We start from the raw sequence: 20,639 nt of genomic DNA, 5'->3' as shown, positions 1-20,639 counted from the left end.
GTCCAGCACGAACGCTGGTCCAACTGAGGCGCCAGATGGAAATGGCATGGCAAGCCGTTCCACAGGACTACATCCAGCATCTCTACGATCGTCTCCATGGGAGAATAGCAGCCTGCATTGCTGCGAAAGGTGGATATACACTGTACTAGTGCCGACATTGTGCATGCTCTGTTGCCTGTGTCTATGTGCCTGTGGTTCTGTCAGTGTGATCATGTGATGTATCTGACCCCAGGAATGTGTCAATAAAGTTTCCCCTTCCTGGGACAATGAATTCACGGTGTTCTTATTTCAATTTCCAGGAGTGTATTTTTGACTGAATATTGTCTATCGTAGTGAAACATGTTTCTTCAAAAACGTGAGATATTTCCTGGCATCTTTACTGAAAGGACCACTGCTGTCAACTGTCAGGCATATGTTCCTTATGGACAACCTGTGCCCTAATAGTAGGTGTACATGGATCCATGTCCTTAAGCTGCTGTATTTCTCTGGTTGAAAATAGTACCAAGTATATAATAGTTTTTCACGCAATTTTTCTGTGTTCAGAGGTTAGGTCCCTATCGATCCTTTTATTATTATTTTCATTGATAAAGCTTTAATCATAGGTATATATTCAGCTTTCCCCCCTATCACCACCGAGTTTCCTTTGTTCGCGTTCATAATCATGGTGCTGATCCGATCCACAACAGATCCTTCATTATTGTTATTATTATAGGATATTTTAGGTTCATTATTCCTTGCACTGGTGGGTTGGCTCGCTAGCCTCTGCAATAAAGATAGCACAATGGAGGGGCATCTGTTGAGTGGCCTGACAAATCTCTGGTACCTGAAGAGGGACAGTTGCCTTTTCAGTAGTTGCAGGACAGCAAACTAGCTTTGTAACATTCATCAAAATGGCCAGCAAACAGATGAAAGCAAGGGAAAACTACAGCCATAATTTTTCCCATGGGCATGCAGCTCTTCTTTAGGGTTAAATAATGACGGCATCCTCTTGGGTAAAATATTTCAGAGGTAAATTAGTCCCCCGTTCGGATCTCTGGATGGGACAACTCCGAAGGATGATGTCATCAGGAGAAATCAAACTGGCATTCTACGGATCAGGGCTTGGAATGTTAAATCCCTTAATCACGCAGGTAGGCTCGAAAATTTAAAAAGGGAAATCCAGAATTCTGGATGGAATGTAACAATGTAATGAAAAAGATCATTGCTAGTCACCACACACCAGAGATTCTAAGCTTTCGGTTAACAAGCCCTCTGTCAAAAATATACGCACGCATGCACAAACTCACTCACTCACTCTCTCTCTCTCTCTCTCTCTCTCTCTCTCTCACACACACACACACACACACACACACACACACACACACACACACACACAAATGCAGCTCACAAGCACATGGTCACAGTTTCTGGCAGCTGGAGCCAGACCGCGAGCAGGTGCACATTATAGGAGAGGCAGCTGGGTGGGGGAAGGGGGTGGGGGCTGGGATAGGGAGGGCGAGAGATGGCAGGGTAGGGGTGGGGGATGGTAAAGTGCTGCTGAGAGCTTGCAGGGATAGGGTGGAGAGTACGGTAGCTAGGTGCAATCAGGAGATTAGATGGTGGGTGGGGGAGAAAGGAGGGGTAGTGGAAATGGGGAGAAGTAAAAAGATTAGTTGCTTTGGTGGAATGAGAGCTGTGTAGGAAGGGGCTAGATGGGTAAGGACAATGGCTAATGAAGGTTGAGGGCATTAGGGTTAAGGGAATGTAGGATATATTGCAGGGAGAGTTCCCTCCTGCACGATACAGAAAGATTGGTGTTGGTTGAAAGGATGCACATGGCACAGGCTGTGAAGCAGTCACTGAAATGAAGGACATCATATTGGGCAGTGTGCTCAGCAACAGGGTGGTGTGTTGTTTCTTGGTCGCAGTTTGTTGGTGGCCATTCCTCTCCGAACATATTTGTATGGAGTGTAGCCAAGTATGGGAGTGAAACATGGACAGTAAACAGTTTAGTCAAGAAGAGAATAGAAACTTTTGAAATGTGGTGCTACAGAAGGATGCTGAAGATTAGATGGGAGAAGGGGAAGAACACGTAATTAATGATAAGGCAATGAATAGAATGGGGAGAAAAGAAATTTGTGGCATAATCAGACTAGAAGAAGGGATTGCTAGATAGGACACATTCTGAGACATCACAGGATCTCCAATTTAGTACTGGAGGAGAGTGTGTGTGTGTGGGGGGGGGGGGGGGGGGGAGGGGGGAGGGTAAAAATCATAGAGGGAGACCAAGAGATGAATACAGTAAGCAGATTCAGAAGGATGTAAGTTACAGTAGTTATTAGGAGATGATGAGGCTTGACCAGGATAGAGCAGCATGGAGAGCTGCACCAAACCAGTCTTCAGACTGAAGACTGCAGCAATATCAACAACATTAATGATTTTGTTTACAGCTACTGCAACCCTATTTTGCTGAATCTTTGAACTTGCTAGAGCATCAATATACGCATATATATTTCACATATAAAAAGCATCTTTAATAGCTCTATCACTAATCATAGTACTCACATTATATTACATTAACTTCAATGAACACAAGGAGGTAATGTTAAGCAGATACTTGAAATATAAAGTGAATACTAAAATTAGTGGCACAACCATTAAATACATTACCTTGAATGTGAAATATGCTATTGACTATTTAAAGACTTCAAAGACTGGGTGAAGTATGACTGCAGTAGCTGTAAACAAAATTGTTAAGAATGAATCTAATATGTTCTGCAATAATAGAAGTATTGAAAAATCAACTGTGGATGGGATGAGTAGCAGAATCACTGTTGAAGGTGCCATCATTATGAAGGTGGATATGGTAAACTCAGTGGTGGTTGTGGGAAATGTTGAATATGTAACTAAGGCTAAAAGATTTTTTATGAAAATAATATTAAAAGGATCGATAGAGACCTAACCTCTGAAGCATGGAAAAAACTGAATAAAAAGCTAAAAACACGTAGAGAACTATTTTCAAACAGAAGTACAGAAGCTTAAGGCCATGAATCCACAAACACCTATGCTTAGGGCACAGTTTAAGTTCCATAAGAACATATGATTCTAAGACAGATTGCTGATGGAACAGGTGGTCCTTTCAGTAGAGATGCCAGGAAATGACTCAGTTTTTTACAGAAAAATATTTGTGATTTGGCCAGTAACATTTACAACATACCAATAGCAGCAGACATGACATTTATGTCCTAACATATAGTAAACTTTACACTAATATACCAGTTAATAACACCATTGAAATTATTAGGAAGAATCTAACCAGTCAGGAAATGATTTCTAGATATGAAATTCATTAGTTCATCAATGTATTTTCATTAACCTTGAAGTCTAATTATTTTAAATCTAAATTATGAAATATACCTTCAAAACAATGGACTTAACATAGGGAGCTCTATTTCTTGTTTTGGCTGATATTTTTGTCAACTAACTTGTAAAAGTTTTTCACTGAAAATCCCACTTTAACAGAAAAGATGCTGCACTACTTTGGATACATGATGACAAGCTTTCTTAGTCAACAGTAATAATCACATTATTAATGAATGATTTACATAAGAAAATCAATTTTACATGTGAAGTGGAAATCAATGGTTCCATTAATTTTTTTAGATGAAAATGGAAAACCACAGTTTAGGGATTTTTCAGGAAAAATACTTGCACTGATGCTATTGCAAAATATGATTCCAACCATCCAAGTCAACATAAAAATGCTTTTTCAGTCTTGCTATTAATTGCCTATTCAGTCTCCCACTATATCTAGATATATGCTCCACAAACCACCATGAAGTGCAAGGAAAAGGGTACATCACATTGTACCAGTTATTAGGGTTTCTTCCCTTTCCATTCAAGTATGGAGGGCAGGAGGAATGATTGATTCAATGCCTCGGTGTATGCTGTAATTATTGTACCTTATCCTAATGATCCCTATATGAGCGATACATAGGGAGTTGTAGTCTTGAGTCATCATTTAAAGCCAGGTCATGAAACTTTGTTAATGGACTTTCTCAAGACAGTTTATGTCTACCTTCAAGAGTCTGCCATTTCAGTTTCTTCAGTATCTCTGTGACACCCCCACATGGACCAAATACATCTCTGACCATTCCTGCTGGCCCCCTCTGTGTATGCCCATTATCACCTATTAGTCCTCTTTGGTATGAGTCCTGAACACTTGAGCAATGTTCTAAACTTGGTCACACAAGTGATTTTCAAGCAATCTCTTTTTTAGAATGATTTCGCTAACCCAGTATTCTACCAATAAACCAATGTCTATCACCTGCTTTACGCACAACAGAGGCTATGTGATCATAACATTTCATATTCCCACAAAGTTTTACACGCAGGTATTTGTATGAGCTGGCCGATTCCAGCAGTGACTCACTGATAGGATATTTCTTTGTTTTGTGAAGTGCACAATTTTACATTTATGAACATATAAAGCAAGTTGCCTATCTTTCTACCACCCACTCTCACAAGCTGGGTAAGAAGTAAGAGCTAGATACCATTAAATACATTGGTAAAGAGAAAGAATATACTCCACATTATGTAAATAAAATTTATTGTACAACTGCTACTGAATACAACAAGATGGAAGGTAGCAAAAATAAATACTGTATATATATTTGCCACACTACTGCAAAATTAGTACAAGAATAGCATCAGTCTTTAAGAAACATAAGGTAATGGTGTCATTGTCAACTACAAATAGCCTAGGGTGTATATTAACTAAAAGTGTTGACAGAAGTATTTGTCACCAATCAGGAGTGTATAAAATTAAATGTTCACACTGTGACACCTGTTATGTGGGGGCAGACACGAAGAAGACTAGAAACTGGGCTTGGTGAACATGTGGCATGGATAAGCGCAACATAGCTGAAAAAAATCTGACTTCGCTGCCTAGCTAATTGAGAGTGGACACAGTCTTCTGCCCTCGGTGGTGAAAAGCAACCATTTTTTGGGAGATTTTCAGTGGCCACCTACTTCAGGACAGAAGATGTTCACAACTGAGGAGAGACGTAGCATGCCTAACAATTTCCCCTCTGTATATGACAACACTTGGCAATGCACAGTGTGAGAACAAATCTTGTTACTACGATTTTTCACTTTTATCTTGCTTATTAACATTGTTAGCTTCAATTGCATCAAAATCTGTATAAATTGATATGCTGGTAGTTAAACTATAAGGCAGTTTATATACTTTAATGCATTTCAATTCAAATGATGTTTTTATGTTACTATTGATGGGCATATTACATTAATAGGAAGCAATGTAATTACAATTATTGAGTATGAACGGTTACTCTAGGCTTTTATCAATGTATAATTTTTATAAAAAGTCTGACAATATTTTGAATTTTATTCCACATTTATTATGTGGTTACTTGTCCACAAACTCAATGACTCAAAACTTTTGACACGGTATTTGCTTTATGCCAAAACTATTTAATTTTAATAAAGGTTATTGGGTTTTAATTTTTTAAGTTTATTATCAATTTTATGTAAAACACATTGTACTGGTAACAAGAGTTGATGTTAGTGGAACAGAGGGTTGTTCTACATGTATGATGTAAGCTAAGGCTGCTTGTACTTCTCTATAAACAACAGCCTCAGAATCTGGCCATGTACGACCTAAGGTCATATAATAAAATGTTGTCAAAGTCTTAACAAGCATATATGACTCAATTTAAATGGTATGTTATCAAACTTCACCAATACTAGTGTACAATGTAGTTTTAATTTACATCTTTTAGGTATTGATTTCCATATAATTGCTTTCTATTTTCTTTGCGATGAAGATATCTATATGGTTGCTGAAATCTAGATCTACAGCTTTTTTTTTTTTTTTTTTTTTTTTTTTTTTTTTTTTTTTTTTAAAAAAAAAAAGGACAGATTAGATTTGCAACTATTTGCTGAACCCCTTTTCCTTCTTGCAATGCTAAGCATAGTAAAGGCTACACAGTTGTGAATGTGTTTGAAAAAAAGTAAAATATCAACACTGTGAATGAGATAAGATGTAAATTCAGTCACCAGCATCAAGGTAGTATAAGTTTTATTAGGCATGGTCCTAATCATCCTCTCACAAACTCACAGCACATATGTGGGGACGTATAGTGCAAGGAAGAATATGAACCACAGTGTGGCTGATAACTTACCACATTCACGAGTATTACTAAAAGTACGGGTCAGGTGCCAAAATGATGTCTATAGACCATAATTCAAGAACAATTGGATTTTAGGTGCACATGTTACATTTTATAGCAATCTATTTTTTATTTTCTGTTCAAATTAGCCACATGCATGGGTAGCTATTTATTATGTACACACATATATTATAATTGTGATTTTGAAACAATTTACAAACTGCTGAAGATGCCCTTTGTCCATGTCCTCTTAACAAATGTACTTTTAAAAATAAAACTATATAAAAAGAAGAAAGTTTATTTGACTGCAAATATAATGGCAGAATTATACAATGTTAAAAGAGGAATCATTCATCAATATTAAAGTCATTCAGTCATTTATATTAGCACTAAACAGTTATTCATCAGATCTTCAATTTCCACAAGGTAATGACACACAGATACGTAAGAGCCATAAAAATAAAAGTTCAGAATATGGGGTTGGTTATAATTTGTTTACAATCATTTTCTCATATGGCTGCCAGACATAGTAACAGTATACATGAAGAAAATATTACACTACCAAACAATTATTTAGGCCTCCTGACTTAAGGCCAATGTCAAAAATAACTAAAAAAACCGGAGTAGTGTCAGTGCATTCTAGCAAAGTAGTGGAAGTGCTGGCCATGAGTCACTGACAGACTATTCCATGCGCTTTTAACTGAAAATTGTGAAAAATGCTGTTTTGGCTAGGGGGAAAAGGAAGAAAAATGTTTTGGTGTACACCCTGTCAGGCATCAAGTCACCACATCTGAAGGATCCACCAATATACCGAACAATATATGAAAAGGAATTTCTGGACTGAAAATGAGTCTCTAATGATTTGTACCAATCTCAAAATTAGCCATTCCCCATCCCTGCAAATCTTTATTCAGTGCAAAAACTGAAGGGTACAACTAATTTACATTTGTTCTGAAACCCCAATCTTGTTATCAACTATAAGAAAAAACAACATGCAATGAGAAGAAAACTTTTAATCTTAAGGAGGCTCATGTACTGAACTACAGGAATAGAAAGGGAAGAAACGATGACGTACAATACTAATGTCTGTGATAAAAATGAACTTGAAAAATGCTGCAATGTGGTGGTAAAGTGACATTATCAGTGTATATTCACATAAAAGATAAGTAACTATGTACAATTTGTTTTGCAGAAATTTCATGAAAACTTTTGTACATTCTGATTTATGAAGGAAACATATATGATTGATCTTTTGCATTTTTTTTCCCCCAGATTAAAACTTCTGAACTGGTGGTCTCTCGCTTGATGTACTGTTAATTTTCAAAATACGTGACTGTTTCATTGCGTGAAAAAGGCACCTATTTTTTTGATAGTTTCTTGTGAACAGAGGATGAATTCAGAATCTATTGGCCTATTAAATGCTCCTCTTCCACACCTGCACCATTGTGAAAAAGTTTTCATTATGGTATTTGACAGATTATTTGTCAATACATACAGGGTTATTACAAATGATTGAAGCGATTTCACAGCTCTACAATAACTTTATTATTTGAGATATTTTCACAATGCTTGGCACACACATACAAAAACTCAAAAAGCTTTTTTTGGCATTCACAAATGTTCGATATGTGCCCCTTTAGCGATTCGGCAGACATCAAGCCGATAATCAAGTTCCTCCCACACTCGGCGCAGCATGACCCCATCAATGAGTTCGAAAGCATCGATGGTGCGAGCACGGAGTTCTGGCACGTTTCTTGGTAGAGGAGGTTTAACACTGAATCTTTCACATAACCCCACAGAAAGAAATCGCATGGGGTTAAGTCAGGAGAGCGTGGAGGCCATGACATGAATTGCTGATCATGATCTCCACCACGACCGATCCATCGGTTTTCCAAACTCCTGTTTAAGAAATGCCAAACATCATGATGGAAGTGCGGTGGAGCACCATCCTGTTGAAAGATGAAGCCGGCGCTGTCGGTCTCGAGTTGTGGCATGAGCCAATTTTCCAGCATGTCCAGATACACGTGTCCTGTAACGTTTTTTTCGCATAAGAAAAAGGGGCCGTAAACTTTAAACCGTGAGATTGCACAAAACACGTTAACTTTTGGTGAATTGCGAATTTGCTGCACAAATGCGTGAGGATTCTCTACTGCCCAGATTTGCACATTGTGTCTGTTCACTTCACCATTAAGAAAAAATGTTGCTTCATCACTGAAAACAAGTTTCGCACTGAAGGCATCCTCTTCCATGAGCTGTTGCAACCACGCTGAAAATTCAAAGCGTTTGACTTTGTCATCGGGTGTCAGGGCTTGTAGCAATTGTAAACGGCAAGGCTTCTGCTTTAGCCTTTTCCGTAAGATTTTCCAAACCGTTGGCTGTGGTATGTTTAGCTCACTGCTTGCGTTATTCGTCGACTTCCGCGGGCTACACATGAAACTTGCCCGCACGCGTTCAACCGTTTCTTCGCTCACTGCAGGCCGACCCATTGATTTCCCCTTACAGAGGCATCCAGAAGCTTTAAACTGCGCATACCATCGCCGCATGGAGTCAGCAGTTGGTGGATATTTGTTGAACTTCGTCCTGAAGTGTCGTTGCACTGTTATGACTGACTGATGTGAGTGCATTTCAAGCACGACATACACTTTCTCGGCTCCTGTCGCCATTTTGTCTCACTGCACTCTCGAGCGCTCTGGCGGCAGAAACCTGAAGTGCGACTTCAGCCGAACAAAACTTTATGAGTTTTTCTACGTCTGTAGTGTGTCGTGACCATATGTCAATGAATGGAGCTACAGTGAATTTATGAAATCGCTTCAATCATTTGTAATAGCCCTGTACATGATTGATAAACAGATCCAGCATAGTTACCGAGGAACATTTATTTGTTCTGCACACATTGACAGTAGTGGAAAGGAATTCATATCTGATGAATTGTTATTCAGTTGTACCTCAGATGTTGCACTTGCCATACTACAGCATTAATTCGTGTATTACAGAGTACCACTCTGTGTGCATTGAGTATTACATGTCTGAGAACTCAAAAAACTCATCATTCTCAAAACATATTTGAGCACAATTCTCTGTGTGAAGAACCCAATTTGCAGTAAAGCTAACAAAGCATACTCCTACCATCAAAAATGCCTCTGGTGTTTTGCTCCACACCATGAAGAGCAAGCCGAGATGATAAATACATTTCATATGCTTTACAGCAGGGATTTCATGGATTTTTTCTTTTTTGTTGATTTTGTGATAGGTGCTCACTTATTGGGCTGCACTAACACTTGCTTTGGGCTGCATGCAATCTGTGGTTTGGACACCCTGCTTTACAGCCTTCTGCATTAGATATTATGGTGATTACAGCATTGTGTGTATTCCCTTACTCTAGTGTGATGCAACATATGAAACTCTATTATATTTCCAAATTATACACGGTGTCCTGCTTAAAAGTCATCAGGTGTACTTTCTCTGGTGTTTCGGCAAATATTTGCAATGAGTAGCTCAAAATGGTTCAAATGGCTCTGAGCACTATGGGACTCAACAGCTGAGGTCATAAGTCCCCTAGAACTTAGAACTACTTAAACTTAACTAACCTAAGGACATCACACACATCCATGCCCGAGGCAGGATTCAAACCTGCGACCGTAGCAGTCACACGGTTCCAGACTGAAGCACCTAGAACCGCTCGGCCACCATGGCCGGCACAATGAGTAGCTGGAGTCTTCCCAAACAAATACAGCTCATCACATCTTCCATGCAATGCCCATGGCTGGTGGAAATCATTCGTTTGCTTCTCATTACAAACAACATTATTTTTAAAGTGGAATTTTATGCAACCAATCAATAGAGTGGCCCAAATTACTCTAGTGTGATTTTTGTTTTATTGAGATTTATTAACAGGGACATCTAATAACACGAAGAAGGGCCAGTATTCCAGCAGCAATAGCATTGCCCTGGCCTGTCCTGACTGCTATCACTAAGCTAAAGAGGTGCTCATTTGATGGTGATGTGCTGGTTTTTCTTCCTGTTTTAATGTCACTGTTAATACGCATCAATAAAACAAGAATCACATCATACTAATCTGAGACCGCTCTATCAAAAGGGCATGTAAAATTTCACTTTAAAAATAATTTTGTTTGTAGTGGAAAACAAACTGACTTTCCACTAACACTGGGCATTGCATGAAAGATGTGACTAGCACTATTTATCTCGGATGACACCAACTATACATTGTGAAACCAAATTGCAAATATCTGCTGAAACGCCGGAGGAAATATGCGTGGCAACTTTTGGGAGGACATCTGGTCTAGTGCAGAGAAAAACTACATAAATCTAAAAAAAGTGTAACTAGTGAAGCACCTACAGAAATAGTGTTACAACTGAAAATAAAAACAGTGGATTTTCTGCACTGCATTGCATCTTCAGTGATATACCTTACATTTCTGCCAAGCGAGAATGGAACAATCTATTAATTTTGTACATAGATATGTTAGAGAATGCTCAGTCAGAAGATTTCATACAATTATAGTTTCTCAAGTACTGTTAGTCAACACTGTCATAACTTGTGCATTAGTTCAACTGTCAGACTAAATCAAACTCAAGAATAAACCCTATTATTAGGGAATGCACTCATAAAGAGTATGCATTAATCGAAAGAAACAAGTGCCAAAAAAGATTAAAGAAAGATGACTGTTCTTCCCTTCAAAGAACATTTAAATCCACAACTGGCCTTAGCTAGTGTCCTATCATACCGTCCCTTCAATATTCCCGTATCATCATCTATTTTTCTACTAATTTTATTCTGTATTTGTATACTGAAATATTTACAAAATTCTGTAAAACCAAATTCCAATTGCATACGATTGATTGCCTTCTTTTCCCCACAATCCACATTCCTTTTCTATGAAATTCTGTGCTTAAGAAACACACTTTCAGAGGGCAGGGCTTTTGTTGAAGATAGTATAATTTTCTTGTGCCAGTCTACGTCTGATATCGGTTTTGAGCATCTCCAGCTATGCAGCAGATAATGTCACCAGTATGTCTACAACTGAGTCATCATCACTATTATTTTTTGTCCAGTCTCTTATTCTCTTTTCAACCAGTCATGGCTAGAATTTGCTCTGCTAATTGTTGATTGAAACTAAGGGCTAAGTCTGCCATCCACTGCATTTCTCTATGCTCATAAGTTTTAATTTCTTCAGCCAGAATGACCATAAAACTCAAATCTTAGATTTGTTACTTTCCCTACTTGCAGATCTATTCCTGTACTGTAATTGTGTGATTACTTTCCATGTAACTCATTTGTCATACAAGTTAATCCTTTGATTGCCGAACAAGTTAATTTGTCTTGCTCCGCCACTCCCCAGATGCTGCCTCTGAATTTTCCTTCAATGGTATTGACAACGTAATTTAGGCCTCCTTGCCAACCCCTGAGCACTAGTGTCGAGTACAGACATGCCAGCCGTTGGTTATCTGAGTGATGTTGACATGTTTTTAGGTTTGCTAGGGTATTTCCCCCAAAACTCACTAGTTTTTCACTGTTGTGACCTCTAAGTTGTATTTAGGACTTTTCTCTTTTGTGATGTCATATTTTTCTAGTTATTTATTCTACAAAGAAAATGATAAGGTAATGTGGTTCCACTGAGTAAGAGAGCATGATAATACTCTTAAAGAGTGCCAGTGACAAATTATTAAGTGTCAGAGTAAGTAACAACTTCTCCACAGATTCTGAAAAGCCCTCTACATCATTCGATGTACAGTCTTTATGTTTCAGCAAGAGATGTATTTGATCGATCTTCAGAGTATAAAAAATCTGAAAGCAATAGTTATTTTCTGAATGTGTTACAAAAATCTGATCAAGAATTATTGAAAGAAAGATCTTTATATCTCTGCAGATCTGTAACAACCATAAATTCACAAAGAAGCTTCAAAGTCAGAAACAAATTTTTACATCTCCAATAATGTTCACCCTGAGGATGACAAATATTACGCATCAGAATTAAATATTTCTAAATGCATTCAAGAAATATTAAGCACTGAGTGAGACAGGCCATTCTGGTAACTCCTGTCCAGGTAGAAACCTAACACAGGCTTCCTGGTGCAGATACATGCATTAGGCAGAGAGAGAGAGAGAGAGAGAGAGAGAGAGAGAGAGAGAGAGAGAGAGAGAGTGTGTGTGTGTGTGTGTGTGTGTGTGTGTGTGTGTGTGTGTAAGCCTTTTGGTCGAAAGCCCACATGTTTAGCAGTCTTTTTGGTATGCTGCCACTAAACATCTCACTGAAATGGTGAGTAGAAACCATCCTTTTCATTTCTGCATTTTGTGAAGTGCACAATTTTACATTTCTGAAAATTCAAAGCTAGCAGCAAATCTCCACACCACTTTGAAATACTACCAAGATTTCACTAGATATTTGTGCAGCTTTTTCCAGACGGTACTTCATTACAGATAACTGCATCTGCAAAAGTTCTGAGCTTGCCATTAACACTGTGTGTTGGATCATTAATATACAACATGAAAAGCAAGGACATCCTTCCTCAGGTCATGCCTGCATTTCTACACCTGTCAATGACACTCCTCAAAGAGAATATTTTGCCTTCCCTGCCACAAAATCTTCATTCCAGTCACAAATTTTGTTTCATAGTCTATATGATCATACTTTCATTAATAAGCAACAATGTATGGGTGGAGCACTTTTCAGAAGTCAAGAAATACTGTCCCGGGCGATTGCCTTGATCCATAGCTTTCAGGATACCACGATACAAAAGTGCAAGTCGGGTTTTGCATAGCAATGTTTTCGGAATCTGTGCTGGATGGCATGGAGGACATCTTTAGTTCAATACATCTCATTACATCTGAAATGTCCTAAGATTATATAACAGGTGGATGTCAATAATATCAGATTGTAGATTTATTATTATTATTATTATTATTTCTGGTGCCCTGCCTGTAGACATGTGTGACCCATGCAGTACTTTGAATGTCTTCTAGCACCTCATATTACCAATACCTTTATCTAAGACTGAAAATACAAATAAGATACCTTCATTTTCTATTGTTCTTCCTTCCAATATGAGTATTACGCTTAAAAATTACTTCAATGGTGATATTCCTCCCCTTTCTCTGATTGTGATTTGAACACTGTTTCAGTGTGGTTCCTTATTTTGTTCCACACTTACATTTAAAGCTGAGAAACATATTTCCTACAGCAGATACTTTCAACAGCATAATTAATATTTCATTTGCATGAAGCATGGCTTTCCTCTGCAAAAATAATGAATAGTACGTCTAAAATTTGCTATGTTCATCTAGGCAAAGTATGATTATTCCAAATGTACAAAATCTGTACACCAGTGCTACGAGCACAACACAAACAACACAATGACCTACAGAGAACCAATCATCAGATGTGACAATCAACTGTGATTCTGAACACACATGTAATGTTAAAAATAAATGGGTTCTTCACACACAATAACCTAAGAGGCCACAGGGGAACATAGGTTGACAGGATTAGGTGCTTTTGGGCTTACAAAATACAAAATTAATTCCATCAAAAATCATTTACTTCGTAAAACAGTATGTAGCCAGGTTTGCAACTGAACTGGCAATTTCTTGGTGGCACAGAACAGTACACTAGTAACTACATATATTGTGTTAGTTTCAATCAAAGACCTCTTACAGCTGTGGGTGGTCTCTGATCAAAATTGTACCCAATATCAATCTAATCTTGACCAATGGAACGAGGTAAAATTTGGCAACAACATCTTAATATATTGTCAAGATTCTGAAAATTGAATCCATGAATATATTAGACAAGGAGCTTACACAAAGAGAAACTAACAATCATTTTTCCATACCTCTTCTCCAAGTGGAATGGGGAAAATGTCAATACAGAAGGACAAGTAAATGTATGACAAATCAGGGACAAAGTGTTGAGATTCACTTCAAGAGCAGCTGAAATGGACAAATGCTCAAGACGTGTTAAAGAAACTACCTATGCATTCACAGCGATCTACGGAAGCAACAAAATTCTTAACAACACTAAGTGAATGGGGATTTAAACTATGGATCTCCATAATCTGGCTAAACTAACTACTCCAGGGGGCCATGCCAACCAGTTTTAAATCACTAAAAACACTTATTTAGCTTACAGCACTTAAAACTTCCATGTCTGTAACACTAAGATTGATAACTGTACAAGCAACTGAATTTGTATGACAGTGATATAAAATGAGTTTACCATATTACAAATGAGCACACTAGCTGACTCGCTCATTCACGCTGCCAGCACCAAGAACACACATAAAGGTACCAACTAGCCGAACACAAGTAGCTCTCATGCTGAATCTTTCGAGTGTGGACATATTAGTTCCAGATTTTCACAGTGGTAAATTCTTGGCTTGCTAATGTTCTAATATGTCCCATCTTACACTCATTCAAAGCACAAACAGAGTTGTGTTGTTGGTGTAAGCACTATAAGCCCAACAGAGCTGCAACAACAATAGGAGCAATATACGAAACATTCGAAACTTGACAACTCCTCCTGCTCCACTGATGACTTTCTGAGTAGATACTCACTACATCAACAAGGGGTTCCCAAAACCCGATTTCATAAACCAGTTTCCCAATACCACATCTGGTTGGTCATGTAAACACTCCATTATTGACCCTTGGACATGTAGTTCTAGATTCTGGATTTTTTTTGCTACAATCAATTTTTGCTCCATTGTAAACGTACAAATGTTTTTGAAATGTGCTTGGGTATATAACTAAAAAAAACTACTGTTCTGACTACATAAAAACCAGAATAGGTGATTTCCAGAGGTCACTGGTGTCAAAAAAACTGAGAATCAGGAAATCAATATTTGACTGGCCTAGAACAGCAGCTTCTGGTCTTAACATTTAAACATGCCAGTCAAAAATATTTCCAAAGTTCAGTTTCCATCTTCCAGCAGTTCTCTCTCATGTAAATACAGCAACTACGAATGTGAGTGTGGCACATTTAGCAAATTTTGTTGCAGACTGAAAACAAAAAAATCAGTAATGTAAATGGAAACATTTAGCCAGAGAAAATGTATATTATTTGTCAATCTACTGACATCACACATCATTGTGGGTTGTTGCAAAAATGATCCATGGAATACGAAATACGAAAAAAAAAAAAAGAAAAAAGTGTGATAAAATGACAAGCTTTGTATCTGAGACCCACTTATATCTGTTATCTATAAGCATTCAGTTGTGAACCATTGACATGAAAAATTACAAATTTTAATTTTATTTTATTTTATTTAAGGTAGTGAAAAATGTATGTCCAATTCCAATTAGTTACCTCATCCCAAACTAATTCGTGTTGCCTAATCTATAACCTCACATAACAAATTTTCTTACCTGAACGTACACTATTCTCTTACAATTTCTCCTCCCCCATAGTTTGTAGTTCTTCACAACAATATACAACACAACTTTCACAAGACAAACTGTCACACTTCTCACACATATTGTCATCAACTCGAGTTTTTTTACAATTTATTCCACTTACTCTGGGGCACTGTAATGAAACTAAATGTAATACATCAAACAGCTTGGTGTATATGAGTATACTCTCCACATTTTAATACAAGGGGAAAAATATTCTGCTGAAAGTACTATGAACAACCATATTGTCAATGAGAAAAAAAACTATTTTAAAATTTCCGAGGATAGAAGGATAAGTAAAACACGCAGTAATAACTTTTGCAACAACTGCAATTTATTCATTAACAAACTGTCCTCTGAGTTCAGAGCACCTCATATAGTGAAGAGCCCTGTTCCCTTATCCACAAAGAAAAGAAACTTCTTTCCAAATTTCCATAATAATCCTCTATCAGAAACAAGTATAACATTCATCCTAAGACTCTGCTGCTACATATGCAGAATGTACTCATCTGAGACACTTTAAACTATTCATGAATCTTAATGTGAGTGTTCCACTGTCACTGGCAAATCAGTAATGTTTACATTATCAAATTTAAATTAATGTGGCCACTAATTAACACTTAAAAAAATACTGGAACTGTTCTCAACTCAGGTTATAATTTGCGGAATTCAGTTTTTAATACAAATATTTTGTCATTGCAAGAGACCTTTCTTGCTTTGCTACAAGACATATGACTACTGTCACTTAAAATATTTGCCAGTAAACATCTTTATGTTTGAATAAAACACAAAGATCACTCTTACCAACACATAATAAAATTTCCCTTTATCCCCTGAAAATTAATCACATGTAAATCCACTTTTGTATGTTTCCCTAATTTTTACAGACTCAGTATGTTACAGGGTCTACATGAAGTCTCCCTGTGGACATATTTTGCTATTTATTTACGAGTCTTGTGCCAAATAATTTTTCACAAAAAGAAATTGTGGTATTTTCTTATAATGAACAGGGATCACATGCCAAATAAGGTTAAAACACACACACAACAACAACAATGCCTACAATAAAATAACAATAAGAAACGAAAACATGAATGGTAAAAAAAAAGGACCTGATGAAAATAAATTACATGAAAAGTTGACAGCCAACATTCTCTTTAAAAAAAGGAAAAAAATCATTAGACTGTAAAAGATAAGACTATGGCGAAGGTGGCTACATTGTCTGGAGATGGGTAATACCCATTAGTTAGTACTTGATTTCCCCATCAAACATCTAACATGTGAAATATTTCATAAATAACAGAGAGACTGTCTATTTAATACTCAGGTGGCACAAAAATGGTGAAATTATGTACTTCATAGTTATGGGTACAAGGAAAAAGCCAGATGTTTCCTTTCACTGTCAGTAGCCACTGTTCACAACTAATGCATGCTTGAAATGGAAACTGTAAGGATTATGAGGACTTAAACAATTTTCAATGTAGATGTGTGAGCATAAATAACAACCCAAGACCAAGGAGCTAGAAGTAACAGATCAACCAAACTTCTTGCACCAATTTGTCACTAGCTGAGAAACCCAGGCACAGACAGAGAATTTGAAACTGCAATCCAGTAAGATGATTAAGGCTTATATCCATAATGACAATCATTATCTACACAATCACTGCACTGTATGTGTGGATAAAAACAGCCGTGTCTACAGTGTTGAAATAAAATGTATTCTAATCATCAATAACATGGGCAATGAGGACAAGAGTGATTCACTGGGCACAGCACTGCTGGACATAATGACCATCCTCTGACTGGAACATTAGCTATCACTAATGTGGAGACCTAGAGTTTAAAGTGTACAGTGTCAGAAACTCCAGGAGGCTGTTTGCAGAAAATTCTTTTGCGTATAGGAATGTTGCAATGTTAGAAAAACAGCATAATGCAGGTGAACTTGTAAAGGATAAACACTGTAAAGACTGGCAGTTAAAGTTTATATAAATAAAAGCAATAAGCTGAACATAGACAGACACACTATTGTTCAGTTACATGACAGGAGAACATTGGAAACTGTAAGAGCCACAAAAAATTTAACACAATATTGACTGTTCACTCTAAAATGACTCGATGAGGAGGTGGGGGCGGCTGATAGGCGTAACCATTTCAATAGAAGTCAGAAGATTGTGTCTGTGACTTCAGATCAATATTCACTTGTTTCCAGTTGTTAATCTTCAATACTGTGTGCTAGCACATTGACATTGTAATGTAACTGTTTCCATGTTAACTTTGCCTTGTGATTACAGCCACATACAGAGGATATCCCCTTGTCAGTATTAAATTTTAATAATATAGTTTCATTTTCAAGTATTTAGCCACACACAGTATAGTTATCTGTTAACAAAGGCAGAGTCAGTTAGCTCACTAATAAAGCTGTGGGTATCTCAAAAACAGCTATAAATATACTCTGTGTCTGACCCTCCACCGAGCCTTCTTAGAATCAACAACTAGTATACCCAGCAAGAGTGGAATAACCACATAAAACTAGTAGTAAGGAAATCAGATCTGAGATTCACTGCAAAGGCTAAGGGAAATGTGATTTTTCAAAATGGAAATGGGGAATGTATTTGTGCCCTATGCTTTATTTTAGACAGCTGGCTACCTCAAGTAATGACATAACAGTGCACACACAGGAAATTTTGGCCACGAAACACACCCCCATCGTTAGGTGCTCTGTATGTCCCCAATGTGACATTCCTGTAGTTGCAATCCCAGTATAATTAAGAGGCTATCGATAAGAATAATTACCAACATAAAATAAGTTTTAGCATTAAAAATCCAGTACATCGCAAACCAAAAGAATGGTTGACTGAATGAGTGTGTGCTTTATTACATGACCAAAATTTCGTAGAAAGTAAAAATGCTAATGTCTAATGGTAAGAAATTATCAATGAATATTGAGATAAAACATTATTAACAAAATTCACTTTGTGGAAGTTACAGGTAACACTTTCGTGCATATCCGCTCCTGAATGAAACTTACCTCCCAGTTCCCTCACTATTTTTTCTCTTCTTCAAGCGTACAGATTTTTGAACTGATTGTGTTTTACTATGGCCTTTTGAGTTACTCGGTCTACTGCTACTTTTCACATGTGGTGATAGTTTTATGTTATGAGAAGTGGCACCTGGTAGTTCTGGCAGCTTCTTGTGAACAGAAGATGAATTCAAAATCTGTGTTAAATGCGTCTTTTGTACACCTGCCTCACTATGGAGTTTTTTCGTTTTTGCTTTTGACTGTTTCTTTATTTGGTGATATGCACTTTGTTCTGTGGCTTTTGACTGTTTCACAATTTGGCGAGTACTTGATTTTTGATGAGTAAAGTGAGAGTTGCTGCTATGAAAATTATCTTGTTCAACAGACATTGGCACTGAAGGCAAGGAATGCATGCGAGATGTTTCATTACTTTGTGATGATTTTCGCACTGAACTTTTAGCATGGCACACATTTAAATCTGTATGAGTATCACTGTGTGAGCACATCACTTTTCTCCAAGAGCCACCACTACTTGTGGCATTAGAATACATAACACTTTCACTAGTCTCCAAACTCATCTGTGTATGTTCCTCTGTTTGAGAATAATCACTGTCAGTAAGACTATGCTGTATATTCCTAACATCCAGATTCTGCACTGCGTTTTGACAATCATTACTAGGTACAGGCTGCGTCAGTTGAATATTTTGACAGTCTTCACAGTCTTCTATCTTTGGTACTATGGATGCAAAGGCACTGCTTGTATCAGGTATCTTTGCTGGTGCTGGAACATACAGATTTCACTTAACAGTCTCTCAAGCAGTAGCACAGAGTCAAAATTAGGAAAGTGCAATACAAACTTACAGACAGAGAGGAAAGATTATCCATATGTTTTCTTTCTATTGCTTTTTTTTTCAGATTAATGTTGATCAAATATTTGCAGTTGCTGTGTCATGTTAAACTACATTAGAATAATAAATAAAAATATAGTCCATCACTACATAAATAAATCATTAAAAATTACCAGAAAAAAGAAATCATGTTAATCTTGACAGAGCCAACCCATGAAAGTGAAAATAACCTTACACATTGTGTCAAATTATTCTCTGTGATTTTATAAGCAACACCTATAAATGGAGTAGGAATATGTATGTCAAGCAGAATTCTCCAAATTATCATTCATTACGAGACAAAAAAATATTACAACAGTGAAATATGTTTTTAAGATTTTTTTCTTCGAGCACCCTTTTCAATATAAAAACCAATAAAGTCATTCTGGCAATGTACAGGTGTATAGTTTTTTGTTGCACCCAATGTTCTATTTACAAGCCCTATAAAGCTGAAATTCAACTCTGTTTAATTGATTTGTATAGGAATAAAATAGTTACTCCCCCAACTTTTTAATATTTATGTTGCTTGGTCCATAACTCTAGATTAATAGACCCTTGTAAAATTTACTATTGCAGTTAGTACCAATTTGTGATTCGTACCAATCTGGTATTGCCAATATAGGGTGAAAAAGAGGGCATTTTGTTCTTGTTTTGTATGTGACATAACACTGAAGACCTCTTAATGTAATTAACTAGTGCATAAACTATAATTTATCACTGCCTCTGAATGAAATTTAGAGTAGTAAAATTTACGATGATTTAGTACAATCTGTAGCAACAAGTACATAGAGCACTACAAACCATGTGTCATCACTGGACCCCAAGTTTGTTCCTATACATTTGAGCCAAGATATACGAATGACAGGGCAACTTTTGTTTAGTAATTCCACTTAAATATAAACATACATACCTCTGTGCACAGCATTTATTCTGGAGCTGTTTCAACACACTGCAAGTCAATACAGTTGGAATATTATGTAAACCATATGCATCCCTACAGATGAACCTGGCAGATTACAAGAAACTCATTCGAAGTTTCTTACCATTAAATAAAGACCACTAAGACAAATGAAAGACTTTCTGTTGCATTCTGCTTCATGAGCGAATGTGTACTTATCTATAGTACTGTTACAGATTAGAACAAAATGTGCTTA

At 37.1% G+C, this 20,639-nt stretch overlaps 2 protein-coding genes across 3 annotated transcripts in view; one reads left to right on the top strand and one right to left on the bottom strand.

The window, feature by feature from the left end:
* The window catches only part of LOC126481620 (synaptotagmin-14), a 602,337-nt gene that overhangs the window by 415,042 nt on the left and 166,656 nt on the right, over positions 1–20,639 (top strand). The window lies entirely within an intron of this gene.
* LOC126472580 (transcription factor Ken-like) overlaps positions 1–20,639 on the bottom strand; it is a 51,250-nt gene that overhangs the window by 29,516 nt on the left and 1,095 nt on the right. Inside the window, exons 2-3 of one of the 2 annotated variants that reach the window (XM_050099944.1) lie at positions 18,608–19,379; positions 14,927–15,186 (exon numbers count right to left, since the gene is read on the bottom strand). In XM_050099944.1, coding sequence (XP_049955901.1) covers positions 15,144–15,186; positions 18,608–19,379 — 815 coding nt within the window. In that variant the 3' untranslated portion in view covers positions 14,927–15,143. Of the gene's footprint in view, positions 1–14,926; positions 15,187–18,607; positions 19,380–20,639 lie in introns of those variants that run through there. The other variant, XM_050099943.1, reaches the window with a different exon arrangement.

Source organism: Schistocerca serialis, chromosome 1, assembly GCF_023864345.2.
Source record: "Schistocerca serialis cubense isolate TAMUIC-IGC-003099 chromosome 1, iqSchSeri2.2, whole genome shotgun sequence".
In the NCBI taxonomy this organism is placed as follows: Eukaryota; Metazoa; Arthropoda; class Insecta; order Orthoptera; family Acrididae; genus Schistocerca; species Schistocerca serialis.
The sequence above is the reverse complement of the archived record's forward strand: the minus strand, read 5'-3'. Positions and strand labels throughout refer to the sequence as shown.